The sequence below is a fragment of the Salminus brasiliensis genome, chromosome 14, assembly GCF_030463535.1.
Source record: "Salminus brasiliensis chromosome 14, fSalBra1.hap2, whole genome shotgun sequence".
Taxonomy (NCBI): Eukaryota; Metazoa; Chordata; class Actinopteri; order Characiformes; family Bryconidae; genus Salminus; species Salminus brasiliensis.
This window is the reverse complement of record NC_132891.1, coordinates 4,508,809-4,533,593: the sequence shown is the minus strand read 5'-3', so window position 1 is coordinate 4,533,593 and position 24,785 is coordinate 4,508,809. Positions and strand designations below refer to the sequence as shown.

The window sequence follows — 24,785 nt, the reverse complement described above, 5'->3', positions numbered from 1 at the left end:
AGTATGGATATTAAGGCCAGTCAGGATCCCATTCCAATACTTCAGAGAAATGACTATAAGAAAATGCACCCATGGCTCAGATAGCTGGGCTACCATGACGTAAAGAAATCCCACTGCAGTCAAGCTGAAGGATTGCCTTCATCATTATTCAGCACCATCCTCCTCTCTACTCCATCATCGTCATCCCTTCCCTTCCTTGCTCTCTGCAAGAGGTTCTGGAGCCATCAGCACCTTCACTGATTCTTCCCATCTCACCTTTTTACCTACGTCCTGCAAAAAAGACAGCTTTACCATCCGTCCTGCAGCCAAGACAGAGCACATACTGTGCACAGAGTTACTGAGGAGGAAGAAGCAGCCATTAAGAGCCCAGACACAAACATGGAAACGTCCCATTCCCACTCATTAGCCACTCCATGGCTGTCTCTATCAACAGATATCAAGCTGGTTGGAAGCTCATCCCTTCTTTCCCACCAGCTCAAACTCAACCCCAGCAAGACAGAGCACATCTCCTCTGAGAACTCACTGGTCACTCCATCTACAGAAGCACAAAGCCTTGGTGTAGAATTCGACCCTTCCTCTCCAGAGAGTCACCCAGGTGCTCTACTCCCTTTGCGCACCATCAGGCCCCTGCAATTGATCCAGAATGCAGCGGCACGGGTCGGGTCGTCTTCAACGTTTCTAACTTCAGCCATGTTCAGCTCCTCCTCTGCTGCGTTCTCTCTTCACTGTAGCTTCCTGACTCTGGCCTACAAAGCCAAGCCTGGAGCAGCCAGCCCCTCTGTACTTGTCGATGGCGATGTTCAAAAGCCTGATCCGCACCAAGAGCCCTTCCAGCTTCAAGTACGGCTCGGCTCGACCCGCCATCCCTCAAAATCCACGGAAGACGAGCGTCCAGACTTTATTCTGTCCTGCACCGAAGTGATGGGACAAACTTCCCCTGGGTGTCCGAACGGCTCAGAGAGCCCAACACTCGCTGTCCTCAAACCCAGACTGAAGACCCTCCTCTTCTGAGAGTACTGCAGTGCTACCCTTCATTACTTTATCATCAAATCAGCATTCTCCGCCGGCTTAAATGACCATTTGTGTCAAATGCTGAGAGCTCACTGTTATATAGCCTCACAACGCTATGCTAGCTCCATGCTGTCAGAACCCATTTGATGCCATGATTCACTGTAATAGCACTCAAGCAGAGTGAGTGGGCCGTACACACAGCTTTACAGGCACCGAAAACACTCAAATCAGCAAGACGGATAGATAACTAGTCACACACGTGTAATCACATAATCAAGGAAAAATGCTGCATTGTACGGACAAAAGTATTGGGACACCTGCACATTCATTCATTCATTGTTTCTTCTGAAATCAAGGGTATCAAAAAGAGTTTCTCCTGCCTTTGTTGGAGGAACTGTCTCTACTGTGCAGGGAAGAAGGCTTTCTTTGCTGTGAGGATTTGATTGCATTCAGTGACGAGAGCGTTAGTGAGGTCAGGATGTTGGATGATAACCCTCCCACCTTGCCACATACTCCTGGGGGGTATTAGCCCACCCTCTAGCCCACACCTGGCGTTAGGCAGCATGGTGTTATAACAATATGTTCATGTTAATCTGCTCCAGAGAGTCCTATTCTATTGGCAGTACGTAGGGATAATATAGCCTTTCCGACTCATCTAGCACCTGCAGGTACCCTCTAAAAAAAGAACCCACCAAACTCCTCACAGACCTCGAAGACCAGAGCGAGGATCAAACCCACAACCCCAGATCCCTGCAGCTGCACCACCAGGCCACCTGCTCTCAGTAACATTTGGGGGAAAAAACGAGTCTCCTGCATCCCCTCATCGTCTTTCAGGGGTCTCTCCTCCTCCTTCACCTTCATAGAAGCATCAGGCCGCAGCCTGTCAGGTTTAAAGTGGGCGGGAAGGGGTCTTACGCTCTGCGCACACTCAATGCTCGAATGACTGGGCCTTCGTTTTAATTAGGGGGTTATTTCATTAGATGGCAGCACAGCAGGCGTTTATATTGATCTGTTTAGTGTTTAATTACAGCTCTGTAGACTTTCGTGGAAAAGGGAAAAATCACATGAAAAAAAAGGAATCAAATCTTCAGCTCAGAACTGAATATCATATCAGACCTGTAAATATGTTAAGTGTCTCATTGCCAGTAATTAAAGCCCTATAAATGGCTCTACACTATGAGAGAAACTCTACATAGGACTGAAAAGGGGCCCTAGGATCCTTTGGGTGCTATGAAGAGCTCTTTTAAAAGGGTATATAAAAATCATTCAACCTGACGAAGAACTATTAAGGAATCCAAATGATTCTTTGGGTTGTCATGGTTCTATATAGACCCACCCCATATTTTTGTAAATAATTACTTTAATATTTATTTTTATTTTAAATATTTATTTTTATAATTATTTATTTTTATAATTTTATAATTTATTCCATTTTCTACCCAATTTCTAACAAATCCCCATTCATATGACCTCCAGCCAGTGCCTCTCCCCAGCTCCGTTACAACATCGAACAGACGGCTGTGATGTCCAACATCACACTAGAAAGGAATGTAAGGAGGAATTGCCATCATCCCACCCCTGAAATGACAATTGTGCTCTCTCTGACTCCGGCTGCTGATGGCAAGCAGCATGACCCGGGCGCCTGGACAGTCCACTGGACCACTCAGAGCCAAACACTCTCTTTCTTGACCCATCTGTGGTAGTGAACACACACACACACACACACACACTAGTGAACACACCCCCAGAGCAGTGGGCAGCCACCTCCAGCGCCCAGGGAGCAGAGAGGGTGAAGGGCCTTGCTTAAGTGGCAGCTTGCAGAGCCTGGGTCTCGAACCCACAACCTTGTGGGTTCATCAATAGCCCGGAGCTCTAACCGCTGCCTGTAGCATTGCTGGCAATGTGTAGTCCATAACTCTGCTGATGTCAAGGGGTGTGCCAAGACCTTTAACTCTGCAGAGTTCTTCAGTGGAATTGCTCCAAAGAACCTGTGTGCTGGCATCTTTATTGACATGGAAGAAGGATTCTGAGTAAGAGTGAGAGAGCGGGGTAGAGACGGGGATAAGAGAGAGAGAGAGAGCTGATCCTGTTTGCAGAGTTACAGTTTTTACAGCCTGCTCTTTCTCAGGATCACTCGGTGTGTGAAGTCAGCATGCTCTCATTTGTAGCTCCAGCTGAGAAACGACACAGGGCTCTTTTGTCTGGGTGGCATTTTGAGCTTCTGCAGACAAGAGCACTGCTGAGCATTTCCCCAGGCTGGGGAAAGATATTGCTGAGTTTCTCTGTGCTTAGTCAGCAGATGTGCATCCACTTGTTCTTAAACCATGCAGACAGTAGATTCCACATACGACGTTCTCCAGTCGTCTGCTGCAGGTCAGAACTTTGAGTTAGCCAGCATTATTAGGAAATGAAGAAAGGGATTGAGACTAAACCATATCAGAACACCGGGCCTCATCCACCAATATTATCCTCAAAAAGCCAAAAACTCTATGGCCCATTGAGAGTTAGACTAATAATGTGCACTAATATTCAGGAATAATCTTCCTCGGGTCAGCCTTGTGACTCCTCTGTCGCGTTCTCTTCACTGGCTTCCGATACTTGCCTGCATCAGATTCAAACCTCTGACTCAGCATCTCGCTATCTGATGGCAATGGTCAAAACCAGATCCGTACCAAGAGCCCTTTGGGTCTTAAGAACGGCTCGACTTGACTCAGCCATCCCTCGTGATGTATGGAAGCAAAGCATCTAGAGCGTTCTCTGTTCTGGAGCTGAGCTGATGGAACACACTTCCCCTGGGTGTCCAGACAGCCAAGCTGAGTATTTTGCATTTTTTGTGTCTAGGTCTCAGTACTTCTCAGTACTTCTTCTAGGTCTCAGTACTTTTTACGAGGCAGTATCTAAACTTCAGGTGTCTTTGGACTCTAGTTTGCTCACTCTGGCTTGAGTTCAAGCATGTTTTAGCGATGGGCAAAAGATGGCCTAAAGCTTAGAGAAGCTTGCTTGGGACCTGAAGGTCATTGGTTCAAATCCTGGGACCAGCAGGAAAGTAAATGGGGGCTGGGGCATGATTTAGTACGGCCTGAAGCTTGCTTGGGACCTGAAGGTCATTGGTCTAATCCCTGGGACCAGCAGGAAAGTAAACAGGGGTTGGGGCATGATTTAGTACGGCCTGAAGCTTGCTTGGGACCTGAAGGTCATTGGTCTAATCCCTGGGACCAGCAGGAAAGTAAACAGGGGTTGGGGCATGTTTTATAGGTGGGCTTAGTATGGCCTAAAGCTTAGAAAGGCTTGCCTGAGACCAGCAGGAATGTAAATGGGTGTTGGGGCATGTTTTACAGGTGGGCTAAGTACGGCCTAAAGCTTAGAGAAGCTTGCTTGGGACCTGAAGGTCACTGATTTAATCCCTGGGACCAGCAGGCAAGTAAATGGGGGTTGGGGCATGTTTTACAGGTGGGCTAAGTACGGCCTAAAGCTTAGAGAAGCTTGCTTGGGACCTGAAGGTCACTGATTTAATCCCTGGGACCAGCAGGCAAGTAAATGGGGGTTGGGGCATGTTTTACAGATGGGCTAAGTACGGCCTAAAGCTTAGAGAAGCTTGCTTGGGACCTGAAGGTCATTGGTTCAATCCCTGGGACCAGCAGGAAAAAAGTGGGGTGGGGGGCGAGAAGGAACTGTACTTTCTCCTGCCTCAATGTTCACGACTGAGGTGACCTTAAGCAAGGTAGCCTAACCGCCAGCTGCTCCCTGGGGACTGAGGTGGCTGCCCACCATTTAAAATGTGTGTTATCACTGCACCTAGTCACTAGTGTGTGTGTGTGTTCACTGCCACAGATGGGTTGAGAGGCTAAATTCTGTTGTAATTTTGCAAAATACAAAAGGTTGATGAATATCTCGTAGATGTTTATCTGGAATGAGTGAATTCAACACTGAGCTATATCCTGACCTTCACAGCTCAACCAGCCTCCCACAATCAATCAATGCTAAACAGTCTACAGGAGAGGTCAGTGTGGAGGCAAAACAACAGAGCTGGGAAATCAATACATGTATAAAGAGAACTGACCTGAGAAAAAGTAATGGAAAAGGTGATATCAGGATTAATCAAGATCTTTCTGGTCTTTGAGGCTGTTGGCCAGTATGTCTGAGCCTATGCCCAATGCCAAACATGAGCTAGAGGGGTATAAAGCCCCCCCAGCATTGATCTGTGGAGCAGTGGTGTAACTGGTTGCTCCGTCCAATACTTTTGGGATGAGCTGGAGTAGTGTACGCTATATCAGACTCAAAGTACATTAAATGGACAAAAGTATTGGGACACCTGCTCATATATTCATGCATTGTTTCTTCTGAAATCAACAGTTTAAAAAGTTTTATCCTGATTTTGGAGGAGCATTACTGTGATTGCATTCAGCAACACCAGCGTTTATTAGCGAGGTCAGGATGTTGATAGATCACCACCCCACTTCATTCATCCCCAACTTATCCCAAAAGTACTGAATAGAGCACCATCATCATTCGAGAGAGAAAGAGAAAGACAGTGAGAGAGAGAGAGAGAGAGAGAGAGAGAGAAAGACAGTGTGTGAGAGAGAGAAAGACAGTGAGAGAGAGAGAGAGACAATGAGAGAGAGAGAGAGAGAAAGACAATGAGAGAGGGAGAGAGAGAGAAAAAGACAGTGTGTGAGAGAGAGAAAGACGGTGAGAGAGAGAGAAAGACAGTGAGAGAGAGAGAGAGAGAGAGAGAGAGAGAGAGAGAGACAATGAGAGAGAATGAGAGAGAGAGAGAGAAAGACAGTGTGTGTGTGTGAGAGAGAGAAAGACAGTGAGAGAGAGAGAGGGAGACAATGAGAGAGAATGAGAGAGAGAGAGAAAGACAGTGTGTGTGTGAGAGAGAGAAAGACAGTGAGAGAGAGAGAGAGAGAGAGACAATGAGAGAGAGAAAAAGACAGTGAGAGAGAGAGAGAGAGACAATGAGAGAGAGAGAGAAAGACAGTGAGAGAGAGAATGAGAGAGAGAAAAAGACTGTGAGAGAGAGAGAAATACAGTGAGAGAGAGAGAGAGACAATGAGAGAGAATGAGAGAGAGAGAGAGAGAGAAAGACAGTGTGTGTGTGAGAGAGAGAAATACAGTGAGAGAGTCAAAGAAAGGCAGTGAGAGAGAGAATGAGAGAGAGAAAAAGACTGTGTGAGAGAGAGAGAAATACAGTGAGAGAGAGAGAGACAATGAGAGAGAATGAGAGAGAGAGAGAGAGAAAGACAGTGTGTGTGAGAGAGATAAATACAGTGAGAGAGTCAAAGAAAGGCAGTGAGAGAGAGAATGAGAGAGAGAGAGAGAAAGACAATGAGAGAGAGACAGGGAGAGAGAGAGAGAGAACGAGAGTGAGAGAGATCAAGGGAATAGTCAGTGAGACAGAGAGCAAGACAGACTTTTTGAGATGGAGAGAGCAAAGGAGACAGTGAGACAGAGAGAGAGAGAGAGAGAGAGAGAGAGCACTATTTATATCATTTTGTTTGATGCAGCTTACATCCAAAGCTGTCACTGAAAACTAGCATGAGCACACACACACACACACACACACACACACACACAAACACACACACACACACAGCAGTGTGCTGATGCGCTCCACTACCCAGCCTCCATCATTACGGCTGCATTAAACACAGTGTCTTTCATGTGCGTGGAGGACATCTGCAGAGCCTGTGGTGCAGTGCATGCCCTGTCTCGCTGCACCCCCTTGTGGACAACAGCAAATACAGCAAATACAGCAAGAACACAGTGTTCAGAAAACACAGGTGACCCACTGCACATGGCTTGGAAGGTCAACACCTGAACAGGTGAAGTGAGGATCAGCGTTGGATCAGCAGTGAAAGCATTGAACGAGACGAGCTGAGAAATATTTCTGCTTTTTTAAAAAATAAACCTTTATTTTGCGTTTTATTACATTTCAAGACAACATGCCAGGCAAGGACATACGCCACCGTTCAGAGGTTTGGAATCACTTCTCATAATAATACTGTCCCAGCAGGCGCCGGACCTCAATTTGATGTCAGACAGACTTCGGACTCTTAACGTTGGACAGACACTGAGTCACATATGCATCAAAAATCCACACAGGGTTGACATCAAGCTCCAAACGTTAGACAGATGTTGCATTTTGGTTGGAAATCAAAGACACATTTCCATCAAAAAGCAATATTACGTTGATATCAAGCTTCAACGTTAGCTAGATGTTCAATTGTAGTTAGAAATCAAAGTCACACACCCGTCAAAATTCAACACTGGGTTGACATCAAGCTCAAACATTAGACAGATGTTACATTTTGGTTGGAAATCACAGCCACATCCGTCAAAACAATTATTAGGTTTAACATCAAGCTCCAACGTTGGACAGACGTTTTGGCTGGATATCAAAGTCACACACCCGTCAAAATTCAACACTGGGTTGACATCAAGCTCAAACATTAGACAGATGTTACATTTTGGTTGGAAATCACAGCCACATCCATCAAAAACAATTAACAAAGTTGGACAGATGTTAAATTTTGGATGGAAATTAAAGCCTAAGCCGTCAAAAAGCAATATTAGGTTGATATCAAGCTCCAATGATAGATGTTGAATTTAGCCATCAAAGATGAACATTAGGTTGACATCAAGCTCCAACGTTAGAAAGATGTTGAATTTTGGTTGGAAGTCAAAGTCACACACCAGGACAACACCGGGTTGACATTAAGCTCCAATGTTGGACAGATGTTACATTTTGGTGGGTAATCACAGTCACATCCGTCAAAAACAATTATTGGGTGTGACATCAAGGTCCAACATTGGACAGACGTTAATTGTGGTTGGAAATCAAAGCCACATTCATCAAAAAACAATATTAGGTTGATATCAAGCTTCAATGTTAGATAGATGTTAAACTTAGTTCGTAATCAAAGTCACATAGCCAGCAAAGATAAACATTAGACTGATATTAAGCTGCAACGTTAGAGAGATGTTGAATGTTGGCTTGATATCAAAGTCACACACCCGTCAAAATGCAACACTGGGTTGACATTAAGCTCCAGTGTTGGACAGATGTTACATTTTGGTTGGAAATCAAAGCACTATTCATCAAAAAGCAATATTACATTGATATTAAGCTTCAATGTTAGATAGATGTTAAATTTAGCCATCAAAGATGAGCATTAGGTTGTCATTGAATTTTGGTTGGAAATCAATGTCACACATCTTTCAAAAATGAACACTAGGTTGATATCAAGCTCCAAGGTTAGACAGATGTTAAATTTTGATTGGAAGTCAAAGTCACACACCAGGACAACACTGGCATTAGGCTCCAATGTTGGACAGATGTTACATTTTGGTTGGTAATCACAGCCACATCTGTCAAAAACAATTATTGGGTGTGACATCAAGGTCCAACATTGGACAGACGTTAATTGTGGTTGGAATTTATTTGTCAAAAAACAACATTGTGTTGACATTAAGGTCCAACATTAGACAGATGTTAAATTTTAGTTAGAAATCAAAGCCACATCCATCAAAAAACAATATCAGGTTGATAGGATATTAGGTAGCTTCAATGTTAGATAGATGTTAAATTTAGTTCGTAATCAAAGTCACATAGCCATCAAAGATAAACATTAGGTTGATATTAAGCTGCAACGTTAGACAGACGTTGAATTGTGTTTGGAAATCAAAGCCACATCCATCAAAATTCAACACTGAGTTTAAATCAATCTCCAACATTAGACAGATGTTGAATGTTGGTTGAAAATCACTGTCACACATCTGTCAGAAATACACACTGGGTTTGACAGATGTTGAACTTTAGTTTCTTAACACCTGGATGACTTTGATCCATCAAGAAATCAACATCTAACAACGTTATAACATTAGCAGACGTTGATCTGACGTTGGCATGTGACGTTTGGAAGACGTCGGATTTTGGTTACTTCACATCGCAACGTTAAACTTTAGTCACCTGACGTCCCAATGTACATTCAACCTGATGACAACATCTATAAATGTTTTCAAACATTTTCAAAATTTACATTTTCCAGCCTCAAAATGTGAGGAACGCTTTTAAAATATGATCAATTCTGGACCTATTAACTTCTAGTGTAACGTCATTCTTCATGATCTACAGCTTTCAGTCTGCTTTTACAGACCTCTGCGCATCATTCTGGACCCATCCAGCGTTTATTATTTATTTTATTTAATCTTCCTCCTATTCCTTTGAAATCATTCGCATCATTTACGCTGCTTTTCTGCAGCCGCTATTGGTTTTATATTACTCAAAATACTGATTCCAAACTTTTAAACGACAGTTTATGGGATAAACACACACAAAAAAACTAAAAATACAGTCGCTACAGTACCCGTAATATTAATGACTGTACTCCTCAAAGCATGCAGCTTATTTTTTTACTCTAAAATGAGGTTTATTACTCCCTCGCTTCAGACTTTCTTACTGTGCAAAACCATCAGCGTCTACACTGCAGTAAGAGCATCGCTCACTCCTCAGAAAGTAAGTGGAACAGCAGGAGGAAGGAAACACACAATGACGTTTACTCTAGCGGAGACTGTTCTCAATCTTGGACAGCTGTCCAACCTTTCCATGCTCCGCCCACAAATACGTTTGGTCATGGCCTTCGCTGTTACCAGGTTGGACAAGCTTATTGCAGAGCGCCGAATACATGACCTAAGCATATGGTATTAACACTGAGGGATATTTAAAGGGCATGTTTTATGGCGGATCAGGTGGAGTTTGGTGTGTAAGGGTGGTGATGTTGTGCTGGTTATGGTCTGCTGTAGATACGGCAACATCGTCCAGCTCGGTATGGCTGGGTATCGACCCTCAACATAGTCTGGGTATTGATAGTAGTGCCCAATTTAATTCAGTCCTAGCAAATATCAGGAAACATGTACCTCACAGGGTTAATATTAATAACTACGGTCAAACTGCAAAACGACAGCTTTCAGAAACACATCAGCTAAACAAAGCTACAGTCATGCCACTTTGCCATCAGCAGCCGGAGTCCAAGAGAGCACAATTGGCTGTGGTCTCTCCGGGTGGGTAGATGGCGCTGTCCTCCTCTCATCATTCTTAAGCAATGTCAGTCGGTGTCGTGACACATCCCATCCATCCGGGACACATCCTTTCCCGTCTTTCCCCCTTTAGGACTCAATACGTTAGCCAGCCGATGTAGCTAGCATGCTGCTAATTAGCCAACCGATATAACTAGCATGCTACTAGTCGAGCTGATCCCCTTAGACTGTATTAGCTATCATGCTACTGGTTAGCCAATCGAGCTGATCCCCCTTCGACTATATTAGCTATCATGCTACTGGTTAGCCAATCGAGCTGATCCCCCTTCGACTATATTAGCTATCATGCTACTGGTTAGCCAATCGAGCTGATCCCCCTTCGACTATATTAGCTATCATGCTACTGGTTAGCCAATTGAGCTGATTCCCCTTCGACTGTATTAGCTATCATGCTACTGGTTAGCCAATCGAGCTGATTCCCCTTCGACTGTATTAGCTATCATGCTACTGGTTAGCCGGTTGAGCTGATCCCCCTTCGACTGTATTAGCTATCATGCTACTGGTTAGCCGGTTGAGCTGATCCCCCTTCGACTGTATCAGCTATCATGCTACTGGTTAGCCAATCGAGCTGATCCCACTTCGACTGTATTAGCTATCATGCTACTGGTTAGCCAATCGAGCTGATTCCCCTTCGACTGTATTAGCTATCATGCTACTGGTTAGCCAATCGAGCTGATCCCCCTTCGACTGTATTAGCTATCATGCTACTGGTTAGCCAGTCGAGCTGATCCCCCTTCAACTGTCATGTATTAGCTATCACGGTAGCTAGCTTTACCCGTTGGCATCAGCTTTATATGCCAGCGTAGCAACAACAATATGATATGGTTGAACTTGAGCTGATATGTGATTCATATTTAATAAATAAAGTTAAATACCGACGATTTATCCAGATAAAAACTTCTCAGTAATGATCAGTAAATATCTTATGATAAATGTGAATCTGGTATATAAATACGACGACCGCGTGAAGATGGACAATTAATCACGTGCACAATTTTAACCAATGGAGCAGTCGGGGGGATAGGATGTGTCACGATAGCGGCACCCGCGAGGACATGGGATTTTGGGCCCCATGAAAAGACAGTACACTAGGCCCCTGTCAGTCACAGCTCCCCCCCCAATACGACGTCTGGGTGTGGTGAAGCTGAGGACCCAACGCTTTCCTCTGAGCATGCTGGCTGCCCGGCAATGCCGCATGTTAAGTCCTTACCCTCCTATTGTCTGGAGCATTGCTAGTGCTAGTGCTAGGAGCTACAAATGGGTGGGTTAACTGTATTTGTATATAATTTGTATACATCATATTCATATCATATTATTTATTGTATCTACTGTATTTGTTTACTGACCTTACACTGTTGTATGTCTTACCTAATAAGACATACATATTAAGTGTGCGAGCCTGTATTAGTAGAATGATAATAACGTTGAACTGAACTGAATTAAATTATTATATTTTTATTATTATTATTATTATTATTATTATAAATAATAATAACCATCATCATTGCTTTCATTACTCTTATCATCACTACTATGCCTATATCAGCACACCTGAGCATAACACCAGTCATATGGGGCCTAACTCATGAGTAATTCTGGTCCCCCTTGTGAGTCTTGCTTCCTCCAGCTCTGAGGGAGTTTTTCCTTGCCTTCGGTTGCTTGGGGGAGCTGAACATCACGTGAACGACTCTTTGCCACACAAAAATGCCCACTGATTGACCACTGTCGGAGAGATTAATAAGCTTTTGAGATGCTTAAACAGCCCCAAAAATGTCAAAAATGAGAAACCCCAGCTAATCGCGATCCACAGCAAGTCAGAGGAGGTGCGAGGAGAAATGAGCAGCGTTGGTCCCTGACCCCTGCAGTCGGGGTAGGGGTTTGGATTATTATTATTATTATTATTATTATTATATGAATTTTTAAGATCTGATCAAATGCTTCTTAGGTTTTATGGAAATTATTGCTCCATAACCGTACCCATAGGCCGTATTTGTGGACGGGGCTTGGATAGGTCCTACCCAAGATGGTTCAGCTCCACATGTAGACTACTCATGCAGGTAAAGGATGAGGAGCTCCATAAGGGACGAGAGGATCTGGAGAAAAGGGAAAGAGTGGAGGAGTCCTAGGCTGGGCTGGACGCTCTGCTGGCCTCTCTGTCCTCCCTGCAGGACGCTATCTCGAAGGACTGCTGCTTCCAGAGGGTGGGCAACAGAACTGGTGAAGACCATTATCTTCCCTAGCAGAAAAGGCAGACGCATGGCACTTCACTGTGAAACCCACACACACTCACGCTCACACACACACTCACATGCACATTCTACTAAAAGGTGCAGGCTGTTTTTCTGAACGGTGTCTTTGAGATCTGGCCAGAAAGCATTTCAGTTTCATAAGAAGCTGAATATGAATTTACATTTTAATGGATTGAAGATGCCAAAAACACCAGAGCTGTGGTTCGAATCGCTGTGATTCCAGTTTCATGAGATGAGCGGTTAAGCTGGACATGGTTGGAATGATGGATTTGATGAAGTTTTAAGATTTGCTATGAAATGTCAAGAAGGGGAATTATCAAATAACGGAACGTGCCAGAAGCTCTGACCTCCTATGAACTTCCACCTTAACCTTCTAAATAACAGGGGTGTCTAGATTTCTGCAAACGACTATACATATCACACCTAAATATTAATATAATTTCCTTCTGCCATTCCTTCCCAACTCTACAACATCTGCACCAGGGTCTGTTTACTAAGACCAACGCTCAACACTCACACTTGACCACTCGGATGCTCGGATTTAAAAAGTCTGTTCCAGAGGCCTTCCCCAGCCCTTCTTTACATGCTAGGAAGTATATTAAAAGATCAGGCTGAGCGGGAACGGCTAGAACATCTCCTATCCATCACACCGTGGCCACGGGGAACGTCACGCTAATGAAACAGGGCCGATTAGTATGCAGCAAGTCTTCGGAGATGAGCGAGTGAACACTTTAATCAGCGCTCCATTAGGACTTGACTGTGTGATCAAACAGCGCGAGGGAAAACTCATCAGTTTCTGTGGACAAGCCGGAGCGGCAATACGGGGGGACCAAGCACCAAGGTGGTGTTGACAAAGTGCAAGCCGTTGGCTACAGATTGGGCATGTGCGACAGCCTGTGAAGACACTGGCGATGAATAATCAAAGACGTCATCCAACTACATCAGCAAGGTGATGAGAAGGAGTTTCTGCAAGTGTGTGAGCTCTTCCGGCCCATACGTAATTCAGCGCTATTGTATTAAACAACCCGTGTCATTTAATATAGGGGCTTTTTAAGGCAGGCAATCTCCTGCCAATGTGATTTTCTACTTACGGCGCTTTTTTAATGAATATTCTTGCAGCGAAAACAAGTGAAAGAAATGGACATATAATTAATCCGCACTTTTCTTGCTCTAGGACAAACAAAAAGCAAGCAGCTCTATTTATTTATACTGGAAAAGCAAATATGAGAAAATGCTGGCAGTGGTGAAACTATACACTATAAAGACAAAAGTATTGGGACACCTGCTCATGCATTGTTTCTTCTGAGTTGATCCTGCTTTTGTTGGAGGAACTGTCTCTACTGTCCAGGGAAGAAGAAGGCTTTCTGCTAGATTTTGGAGGAGCAGGGTTCGAGGATGTGAGGTTCATTGCATGTCAGGATGTTGAGTGATCACCAGCCCACCTCAATATCCCCATCTCATCACTCAAAAGTGCTGGATGGAGCACCATGATCATCGCTGGGAACACATCTCCACAATGCTGGGGGCTTTATACCCCTCTAGCCCTATACGCCATTGTCCTCATAGGCAAGTCTGTTCATTTGGCGGCCATCTTTAAAATGCCGCAGGGCAGTTGTTTCCAGTCGTACGAGACCAGAAATACTGGAAACTGATCGGATCATCATTTCAAATCCATAGTTTGATTCACTGAAAAAATCGGACAAAAATATCAAGAATAGTTTGTAGCGTTCGGCTAAACGTAAAACCAATAGGTTTTCATGTTGGTTCATCTACTCAAGAGAGTCCTATTCTTTTGGCAGCACTTCTCTACAGGGACTAGCCAAGCTATGGGGGCACCTTAAACTAGCAGAATGCATTCATTAGAAGAGGTGTCCACAAATATTTGGACATATAGTGTATCAGTAGCTGCTTTTAATAGGGCAGTTATGTTCATGCATGCACTTAATGGAAGTTAATGGAAGATGTTTGATGAGTGGAGACTAAAAGCAAGCTTAGCATTAGCATTAGCATTAGCTTTAGCGTTTCTGATCGGTGAAGACTTACATTACACGTCTCCACATACCTTACGACATTCCCTAAACCATGCAGAGTAAATAAACGAGAAAAGGCAAAGGCTGGCTTGTCCAGTTATTTCTACATTCATAAACATGGACATTCCACTCGCAGTACACGAAGGGATCAAGGGGATTGCAACCAAAAATGCTAACATGGCTAATAACGACTGAAGGCCAGTTAGCATGCGTTCATGCTAGCTAGTGGCAGTTAGCATGCAGTCAGACCGCCACTAACAGATTGTACTGGTAGCCACATTAGCATTACCTATCCCTTTTTCTTTCTTTTTTTTAACGAGAGCCGCTGACTTGAGGGATGCCTCCACGTACCAGGAAGGCACGTGACCAGACTAGAGGGCCTCTTACCTGCACTCTTTGAGAGGGGCAGGCACAGCTAGCTGCTTATTGTACAACGGAGCAGGGCAGCAATACTGGTGCAAAGTATCTACAGACCTATGACACAAGGAGAAACATACAGTCAGAAACCCAACGGCAACTCAGGGCGCACGTCTCTGTTCATGGACCTAGACAAGCGTGCCTGGCGATGGAGGTCTGGGAGGGGTGTGTGTATATGGAGTATGGCGGGCTAGCGCTTCTCAGCGGCGGTTACAGTGTGTCCGGCGTCAATGCTGAGGGGAGCGAATGATTGTGAAGATGGCTTTCTGGGGTCACTGATGAGACGGGAAGATGAAAATTACTGATGGAATCTGGACAGCAGGTTTGGCAATAACAACAGAGTTCATTTCAGGTCATTTCTTAGTTATGAGTAAAATAAGAAAGGGGGTTGGCCTCCTGATGAAAGCACTGGACTTTCTGGACTGGAAAGCACATTTTCACATGGGGTGGGCGATATGGCGTAATTATATCCCGATATTTGAATTGTTCACTGAATATGATATGTCACAATATTCTTTTCTGCCATCTAATAAGTTGGAATGGACCATGTAAAAAAAAAACAAAAAAAAAACACTGGCACATATTCTTAAATACGGATTATCCACAATATGCTCAGAAAAATAATTTTGGGCCAGATTTATTGTGCCATTAAGTAGGAATAGTGTCATGGTAAAACATTTTTTACTCATTATCAGAAGGTTCTTTTTCCTCATTCCCTCATACGAATGACATACGATTCATAACACCACACCGTCCCGCGAAAAAATTCCGCATGGAAAGTTTGTGCCGAGGCCTAAAACTGTGATACCGTATCTTTTAAGGCTTGTACTTCTACTTTTTTAGCTCGTTCCTTGCATTTGATACTGCTGATATTGTTTATTTAACCAATATATTCTTTTAATTCACTTATTTGCTGCAATATTTTACCAAACAGTGCTTCTTGTATTAGAATCCCAGGGGTGTTGTGCTTCATCTTGATTAACCCATCAAACAGACAATGAGCAGACAATGGTCATTAATATGCATGAGTTCATTGACATGTCCATTCTGATTGGCTGTTGCTGAGCTGATGTAAAATAACTGGTGGTAAATAGATGAATCAGGTTCATTGTGATGTAATTTATCACAATAATGATGAACATTTTCCTTTTTTAATTGATAAAATTAATGATCAAATGCTTTCCTTATTTTTATTTTAGGCCGATAATCTTTGCTGCATTGAAATTTCCCCCCACTGTATCATACTGTTCATATTGCATCGATGAATGAATTTTGTGAATCACTACATCCCTAACTGGACCTTGTGTTCTACAGTACCACTACTGTGATGTGCACCACCTTGTGCATCCTTAATGCTTAGCCAGACAGCTAATACTGAGTGAAACAGGGAGTTTATTCTCACTGGTTACAAGAAAACGGTTCATTAATGTGTCCAGACTGAGTTATTTCTCCCTGAGCTCATAGTTCTTCAATATTTTACACATCCTGTGAACCAGCAACTCTGCACCAGTGAGCCGCTAGCCTGCTCAGGCCTAGTGCCCCACAGAACCACGTCCCTCCAGACATACACCTCTACATATGTGCATTTTCACCTAGATTTTCTAAAGCCATTAGCACATACACTATATGGACAAAAGTATTGGGACACCTGCTCACCGGCTATTAAAAAGAGCTGAACCTGCTTTTGTTAGGAGGAACTGTCTCTACTGTCCAGGAAAGACGAAAGCTTTCTACTAAAAATTGAAAATTGAGCATGGTCAGGATGTTGGAAGATCACCACCCTACCTCATATATGTATACCCAACTCTCCAACCCATTCCTAAAATACTAGATGGAGCTCCAACCATCCATCATTCCAGAGAACACAGTTCTCCCACTGCTCCACAGCTCAATGCTGGGGGGCTTTATACCCCTCTACTAGCCCACGCCTGGCATTAGGCAGCATGGTGCCAATAATCGGTTCATGTTAATATATCTGCTCCAGAGAGTCTTAATGTATTGGTAGTACAGCCGTAGCCGTTTGTGTGCATTTGCACATCTGTGTCAGTAATGAGTGCAGGTGTATTAAATGCAGTTGTATTGTATTGTCATTAGCATGCCCCTCTTAGCATTGCTGACATTGGGCTGTACAGTACAGGCTCTATGATCATCTAAGCTCTGCTCGCTTTAAGCTGTACTATGGAGACAATATGTGATGCAGATGATTGTGTAGAGAAAGGACAAGGCTTTTAACCCGCGGCTCATGGTCACAGTCACCTTGAGAGGGTCATATGATATCCCAGCCCGAGGCGTTCTGGCCTCCGCTAAACACTCCAGCTCTCTCCCCGCCACTGTTTTTAGACTCGAAGCGGCGCATACGCTCAGCAGAAAACAGATGGCCATTTTTTCTTTATTATACAACAGGAGATTTGAGGCGAGGAAGGTGTTTGAATAGAAAAGCAAGAAAGGAAGGGATGGAGGCAGGCTGTAGCTGTAGACAGACACAGGCTCAGTTCAGGCAAACTGCAGATACCGGCTCATAGATTTCACAGGCGTACAGCTGTGCAACCACAAGATCTGGAGCATAATGATGTCAGATACAGGCAAACTTCAGGTTAATTACACATCCAGGCTAATTACACATGCCCAAACAGACGTGGTGCTGCTATTTGCACATGAGGACAGATGATTAGTGCTCGACAAATGCTGCTAGCGCTCATGAGGAGAAGGAGAAGTATCCGATATTTGGGATGAGGTGAGGGAAGCGTCAGTGATTTCATGATTTCAGGGTGTTGCGTCTTACAGCCACGTGTCAACACAGCTCTCACTCCCGGAAAGAGCGCGAAAGCCTGTACTGTCAGCTAGCCGCAAAAGCAGGCCGCGGGTTCGGGCCATTGTGTAACGATGCAGGCGGCTGTTCTCGGAGCTAGCTCGCAGGGATGTGAGTCAGACCTGAAGTTAGTAGGACTTTCTAATCTAATCAACCCAAATCAGCTGGAGATGCACACAAGCTGCAAGAGCAGCAGAGTGAGGAGTCAAGAATAACAAACACAGACAGGCTTCATAAAAGACCCCCTCAAACACACACACACACACACACACACACACACACACTGGTCTTTTCATACAAAGGTCACACATAGATTTAATACATATAATGTATGTATATAAATATAATTATATGTCACATGTGTTTTATGTACATATATAAGTACCGATATGTATTAGGAATATGTCCCATATGTATTATAAATATGATACAATTACCTAGTAAGTATATATGTGAAAAAATACACCCCATATATATATTGTTTATGTAAGTACATATATGTAGTATTTGGCCTATATATCTTTTATATATCTTTTATATCTATATGTACCTAAATGTGATATGGTTTTGCATGTAAGTACCTATATGTAGTAACAACAATATGTCCCATATGTCTTATATAGGCAAGTGCCTATATGTAGTAATATTAATGATAATGCGTTGGAAGTACCTATACGTAATATGTGGCATATGTATATGTAGGTACATATATCTAGGTATAATTTGGCCTATATGTCTTATATATATATGTATATGTAATATGGCCTATGTGTCTTATATATGTTAGCACCTATACGCAATATGTGGCAGAAGTATATGTAAATACATATATGGCATAACAACAATAATACATCCCATATGTCTTTGTATATGTATATTTAAAAATGCATATGTATATGTGTATGTCAGTACATATATCAGGTAATAATAAAATGGCCCATATGTCTATATATGTAAGTACCTATGTTAAATGTGACACATGTATACATATATAATATATAATATATATAATACATTTCCCATATGTCTTATTTATATTTAACTATGTATATGTATATGATTGGACAGAGGTACATGAGGAAATAATACATCCCCATATGTCTTATATATGTTATAGGAATATGAATCTATATGTGTATCTATATGTAATAACAATGCCTCCTGTCTATTATATGTTTGTAAGCAAATATAGGTATACACATATAATAATAATGATAATAATAATAATAATAATAATAATAATGTAATATTATTACATATAACCCTAACCTTAAAAATGCTTCAGCTTTTGCAGATTTTCCAAAATCACAAAGTCAGGGTCATGTTGTTAGTGATGTAGGAGACCCCTGGGTTTCTCTGGTGTACAAAAGTGAACACACACACACACACACACACACACAAGCTTCTCATCTCTTATACAATGCAAGCAAAACAACTTTGCTCAGCAAACAGAGCAGCAGCAGCACGAACATGCTTCACTGTCTCTCCTCCGAGCTTCTGTCACGCCTGGTCTCTTCAGCTCTGTCCTGCCCCTCACTGCCGAGGCTTTGTACTTGTGACCCCTGCACACATCGCCTACCTGAGCACTGTTGTCTTTCTTTATCACTGGAAGCAGCCGCTGCTCACGTGACAGCCTCCCTGCGGAACAGTGTGTTTACCTACAACTGAAGCTCTCTCTCTCTCTCTCACACACACACACACACACACTCACATTCTCACAGATGCACACAGAAGGAGACCTAAGCCTTCACAAGCAAGACGTGACTCAGCGAGTCAATTAGGCAGAGCGTCAACCTGCGTTACACACCCACAGCCAAGCACAACAAGAGCCGTCCGTTCTGCTGATCAGATTAAAACACATGGGCTACTCACATTTTGGAGAGTCTGTACGCCATGGCAGGTCTGGGTGGAGGTCTGCTGCACGTGCTGTGTGTGTGCGTGTGTATGTGGGGGTGTGTGTGTGTATGAAGGCTGTAGTGGAAGACTAGGCACGGGAGCTGCACTTTAGCGCGTGCTCGCTGGCTCACAGGCTTGGCTGCTTCATTCAGGCTCTCCACAATAGAACAACACACTGTCAGCAGGCTGTGATGTAACGCGCGCATCACACATTCGCACGGGATGCAACCAAATGTACACAAGCAGGGGGGTGGACTTCAAGATGCACAGCAGGGGCAGATAGGTGGGGGTCACATGTTTCAGTGATGCACCACATCGCAATCCCAGCGTTTTTTGGAAATGCTTATTATTCGTCAACATTAATTCCAGGGTTCTTCGAGTGACGCCTTAGAACCAAGAACCACTCCTGGTGACATACGGAACCTCTTTTGTATGAGAGAGGTTTGTTTGAGGAAGGATGAAAAAGCTGTAACCTTGAAACTTATGTTTATTATTCAGATATTAACACTAATACTAGGGGCAGTGGTGGCTCAGCGGTTAGAGCGCCGGGTTATCGATAACAGGGTTGTGGGTTCGATTCCCGGGCTCGGCAAGCTGCCACTGTTGGGCCCTTGAGCAAGGCCCTTTACCCTCTCTGCTCCCCGGGCGCTGGAGTTGGCTGCCCACCACTCACTGCCCCTAACACATGTGTGTGTGTGAGTGTGTGTTCACTACCAGATGGGTTAAATGCGGAGGACACATTTCGCTGTACAGTGTACACTGTACAGTGACAAATACGTGCACCACCTTTACTGAACGTATTGCATATTATTGGGTGTAGCAGGTGTTGTGGAGTCCCACAGGGCTCTATTTTAGGGCCTATGAAACTGATGTTAATTATTATAATAATGTAGTTATGGACAAGTGGGAAAGAATGTGGGCTTACATTCAGGGCCTAAGGGGTTAAAGAAGTCAACGTAAAGGTTTTTTGACAAGGTCTCAGATCTTGATTAGCCAATCAGGCCTGAGGAACATCACCAATTGTAATTAGGAATGGTCAGCTGACTCTTCAAAGTGTTTTCACTATATGAGGTTATGATGTAATAATAATATAGCTATATATATATATATATATGTAAGGACCTTCATGTAATATGTGATACATGTGAATACATACATAATAATAATAGTAATAACAATAATTCTTGCATACGTCTCTCATACAATGTAATGGCCGTTTTCACACTTGATCAGTTATGTAAGGGAGTGTGTGAACTAGGAGCGCTTCCCCCTTGGTTTGGTTTGATTGCACACAGGGAAAAAATCCAAGCGCACCAAAATACACCACAACAAACCATGTGAGGACGTTCTCTCCGCTGATTGGTCATATCTCTCTGAGACGGGAGCCAGAAAGTAAGTACTGGAAGATGGTCCTGTGTTCTGAACTAGTGCAGATTCCTGGCTGCTGGAGCTGTTTACCTCAGACTTGTGGAGTAGAACCTGATAGATGAGGTCGGATCAGGGTCAGATCATGTTTTCACTACAAATGAACCGCTCCAGAGTTCATTCGGGACCGGCCCAAAACCACCTCTTATCAAGGGTCTCGGTGCAGCTGTTTTGCAATGACTGTATTCACACCTGGCCAAATGAAACGCACCCTACAGTCAGCAACAGTCTAAAGATCCGAAAACTCACAAAGCAAAGGAAGGCTTTAAAAAGATATCCAAGCGTTTCAGCTTGCGGCTTTTACATTTACATTTACGGCATTTAGCAGACGCTCTTCTCCAGAGCGACTCACAAAAGAAGAACCTCAGCTAGTTTAAATAGACTAGAATTCAGAGATCCTCTAATCTTAGACTCTACTAAACACAAGTCAATATGGAGGCCATAGTACTCTACTTTTCACCCAAGTATTCTCAGAAGAGGAGGGTATTCAGTCTGGGTTTGAGGACAGCGAGTGTTGGACTCTGCTGTTCGGACACCCAGGGGAAGCTCGTTCCACCACTTCGGTGCAGGACAGTAAAAAGTCTGGACGCTCGTCTTCCATGGATCTTAAAGGATGGCGGGTCGAGCCGAGCCGTACTTGAAGCTGGAAGGGCTCTCAGTGCAGATTGGCTTTTGACCATCGCCATCAAGTACGGAGGGGCTGGCTGGTCCAGTCTTGGCTTTGTAGGCCAGAGTCAGGGGTTTGAATCTGATGACCTGGGCAGCAGCTACAGGAAGCCAGTGAAGAGAGAACACAGCAGCAGAGGATGTTGGACATGGCTGAACTTAGGAGCGTTGTAGTTGGCCCATGCTGGACAGACAGTACAGACCCAGCTTACATGTCCATGTGGGGAAGAACACCTTGCCAACTGTGGGGGAGGATCTATCATGCTCTGAGGTTGTGTTGCTGCCAGTGGCATTGGCAGTACTGCACTTAAGAATATCTACGATTTTGAGACCTTCTATATAAAGAGTGGGGTATTTTTCAGATACAGGAATTTGTAGAAGTTTAGCTACAACAAAAAAAAGCGTCAAAGAAAAAAATGAGTGTTTTATTTATGATTAGCTACAGAGACTGTGTTTACTACTTATCCATAAAAATGGGTGGCCAAGGGTGCCCAAAAATGCATAAGAATATATGTGTATATGTCTATATGAATATATAAGGGCAACCCGTTACTATTACAGCTAGGTCTGTAATAGTTTGGGCTGTAAAAATGCCAACATTTTAAATGAGGGGGGAAAAAAGCTAGTAGTATGTTAGCATTAAGCTAATTACATTGTACTGGTTGCTCTTTTTTTAATTAATATATTTTTTCAAAATATAACTATAAATACAAATTTTCTGTCTTGAATATAGTAAATAATGGCAATCTGATCAAAATATTTGAAATTGGCTATTAAAAAATGCCCTGTCCTTACGGATTTAGCCATTGGACACAACTGTAAGCCACCATCTGCTATTAATTGACCATAACAACAGAAACTACACATTACACAATATAGACCTGCAGATAACACAAACAGTGGACTGCCTATGGGTCATCCAGGGCCAATAATGCACAGCCACACTAATGTGCGAAACGCTTGGCAGGAAGGTTACAGTTAATGAGCCATGGCCTCCTCCACGCGTAAGCGGTTCACAGCCAAGCCCACACCCCTCATTCTGCTCACCTTGGTACAGTCCAGGCTGGAGCGTGCTATTGGCTCCTTGGTCTCCATGGAAACTGGAGGAGAGGCTGCAGTCAGAAGGCTCAGCCTTCTCTTTCCACAAATGGACTGAATGGGCAGACACCAAAGGAGCCAATTAAGAGCCATCCCTCAGGAGCTGTAGTGGTGGAGGGCGCCCCCTACTGATGTTCCTGCCTTTTAAAAGCCCTTCTGGGATCCTTGTAATCTTGTGGTAAAGACAAAAAAGCTTTTGTGGCCAGTATGAAATATTCATGGTTATTATGTGAATGACTGGAAATGTGTAGAACTGGTCCCAGTGTGCAATAAAGAAGACCTGAAGACCTTAACTGATAAAGAAGATTCACAGGTTTCCATAATGTAAATATATATATATATATATATATATATATATATATATATATATATATATATTTATAGTTATATAAAACGTTGATATATATGAAATGAATGCTGATATATATGGAATAAACGCTGATATATATATTAAATGAATGCTGATATAAATGGAATAAACGCTGATATATATATTAAATGAATGCTGATATAAATGGAATGAACGCTGATATAAATGGAATGAATGCTGATATATATGGAATGAATTCTGATATATATTGAATGAATGCTGATATATATGGAATAAACGCTGATATATATTGAATGAATTGAATATTCTTTCCATCAGGAAGAAGGTACCGCAGCATCCGGTCCAACATGACCAGACTCTGCAACAACTTCTTCCCCCAAGCCATCAGACTCCTCAACACAACTCAACTTCTGACCTGATGTCTTTTCTGGTACACACTCTCTCTCTCTCTCTCTCTCTCTCTCTCCCTCTCTCCCTCTCTCTCTCTCTCCAACCATTTACCCCAGGAAAAAAGGGGAAGCATTTTTGCACAAAGTCATTGCACTAATAACTTTACTACCTCACTGGACTCTATTTATTACACACTGCACAATTTGCACACTACCGTCAATTATTTATTATTCTCTGGTCTGTACTGTGTTGTGTTGTCTGTCCGCACTTGTTTGTTTGTGTTGCACTTGTGTCTTGTATGCACTGTCTATGTTGCACCATGGTCCTGGAGGAACGTTGTTTCGTTTCACTGTGTACTCTGTATGTAGTTGAAATGACAATAAAACCCCCTTGACTTGACTTGACTTGAATGAACGCTGATATAAATGGAATGAATGCTGATATATATGGAATGAACGTTGATATATATGGAATAAACACTAATATAAATGGAATGAACGCTGATATATATGGAATAAACACTAATATAAATGGAATGAACGCTGATATATATGGAATGAACGTTGATATATATGGAATAAACACTAATATAAATGGAATGAATGCTGATATATATGGAATGAATGTTGATATATATTGAATGACCGCTGATATATATTGAATGAACGCTGATATATATGGAATAAAAACTAATATAAATGGAATGAACACTGATATATATGGAATAAACGCTGTTATATATTGAATGAACGTTGATATATAAATGGAATGAATGCTGATATATATTGAATGACCGCTGATATATATCAAATGACCGCTGATATATATGGAATAAACGCTGTTATAAATGGAATGAATGCTGATATAAATGGAATGAACGCGGATATGTATTGAATAAACGCTGATATATATTGAATGAACGTTGATATATAAATGGAATGAATGCTGATATATATTGAATGACCGCTGATATATATCAAATGACCGCTGATATATATGGAATGAACGCTGATATAAATGGAATGAATGCTGATATAAATGGAATGAATGCTGATATATATGGAATTAACTTTGATACATATATATAGGTTCTCTCTATATATATAATGAACGTTGATTGCCTTCCTGAATACTGAACTTACTGATCCTTATCACCATCACCAGTGGTAATGGCTTAGCTGTGCTACACTATATGCCACACTGCTTAAAAGGATTGCACCCAATTCTGACACCATTGCAAATGGACACACACAGCTTTCTAGTCCCTCTCGAGAAGAGGAGTTGGGGAAGATGAGGTAAGGTGGTGCAATTAAATCTAGTAGAAAGCCTTCTTCCTTGGACAGTAGAGACAGTTCCTCCAA

General features: G+C 42.8%; 1 protein-coding gene across 6 annotated transcripts in view; it reads right to left on the bottom strand.

Moving 5' to 3' along the window:
- Nucleotides 1–24,785, bottom strand: part of iqsec1a (IQ motif and Sec7 domain ArfGEF 1a) — a 178,831-nt gene that overhangs the window by 93,401 nt on the left and 60,645 nt on the right. Inside the window, exon 1 of one of the 6 annotated variants that reach the window (XM_072656348.1) lies at nt 19,491–19,672. The exons of the other annotated variants lie outside the window; for them this stretch is intronic. Within the exon in view, the coding sequence (XP_072512449.1) occupies nt 19,491–19,513 (23 nt within the window). The 5' untranslated portion in view covers nt 19,514–19,672. Of the gene's footprint in view, nt 1–19,490; nt 19,673–24,785 lie in introns of those variants that run through there. 6 annotated transcript variants of the gene reach the window in all.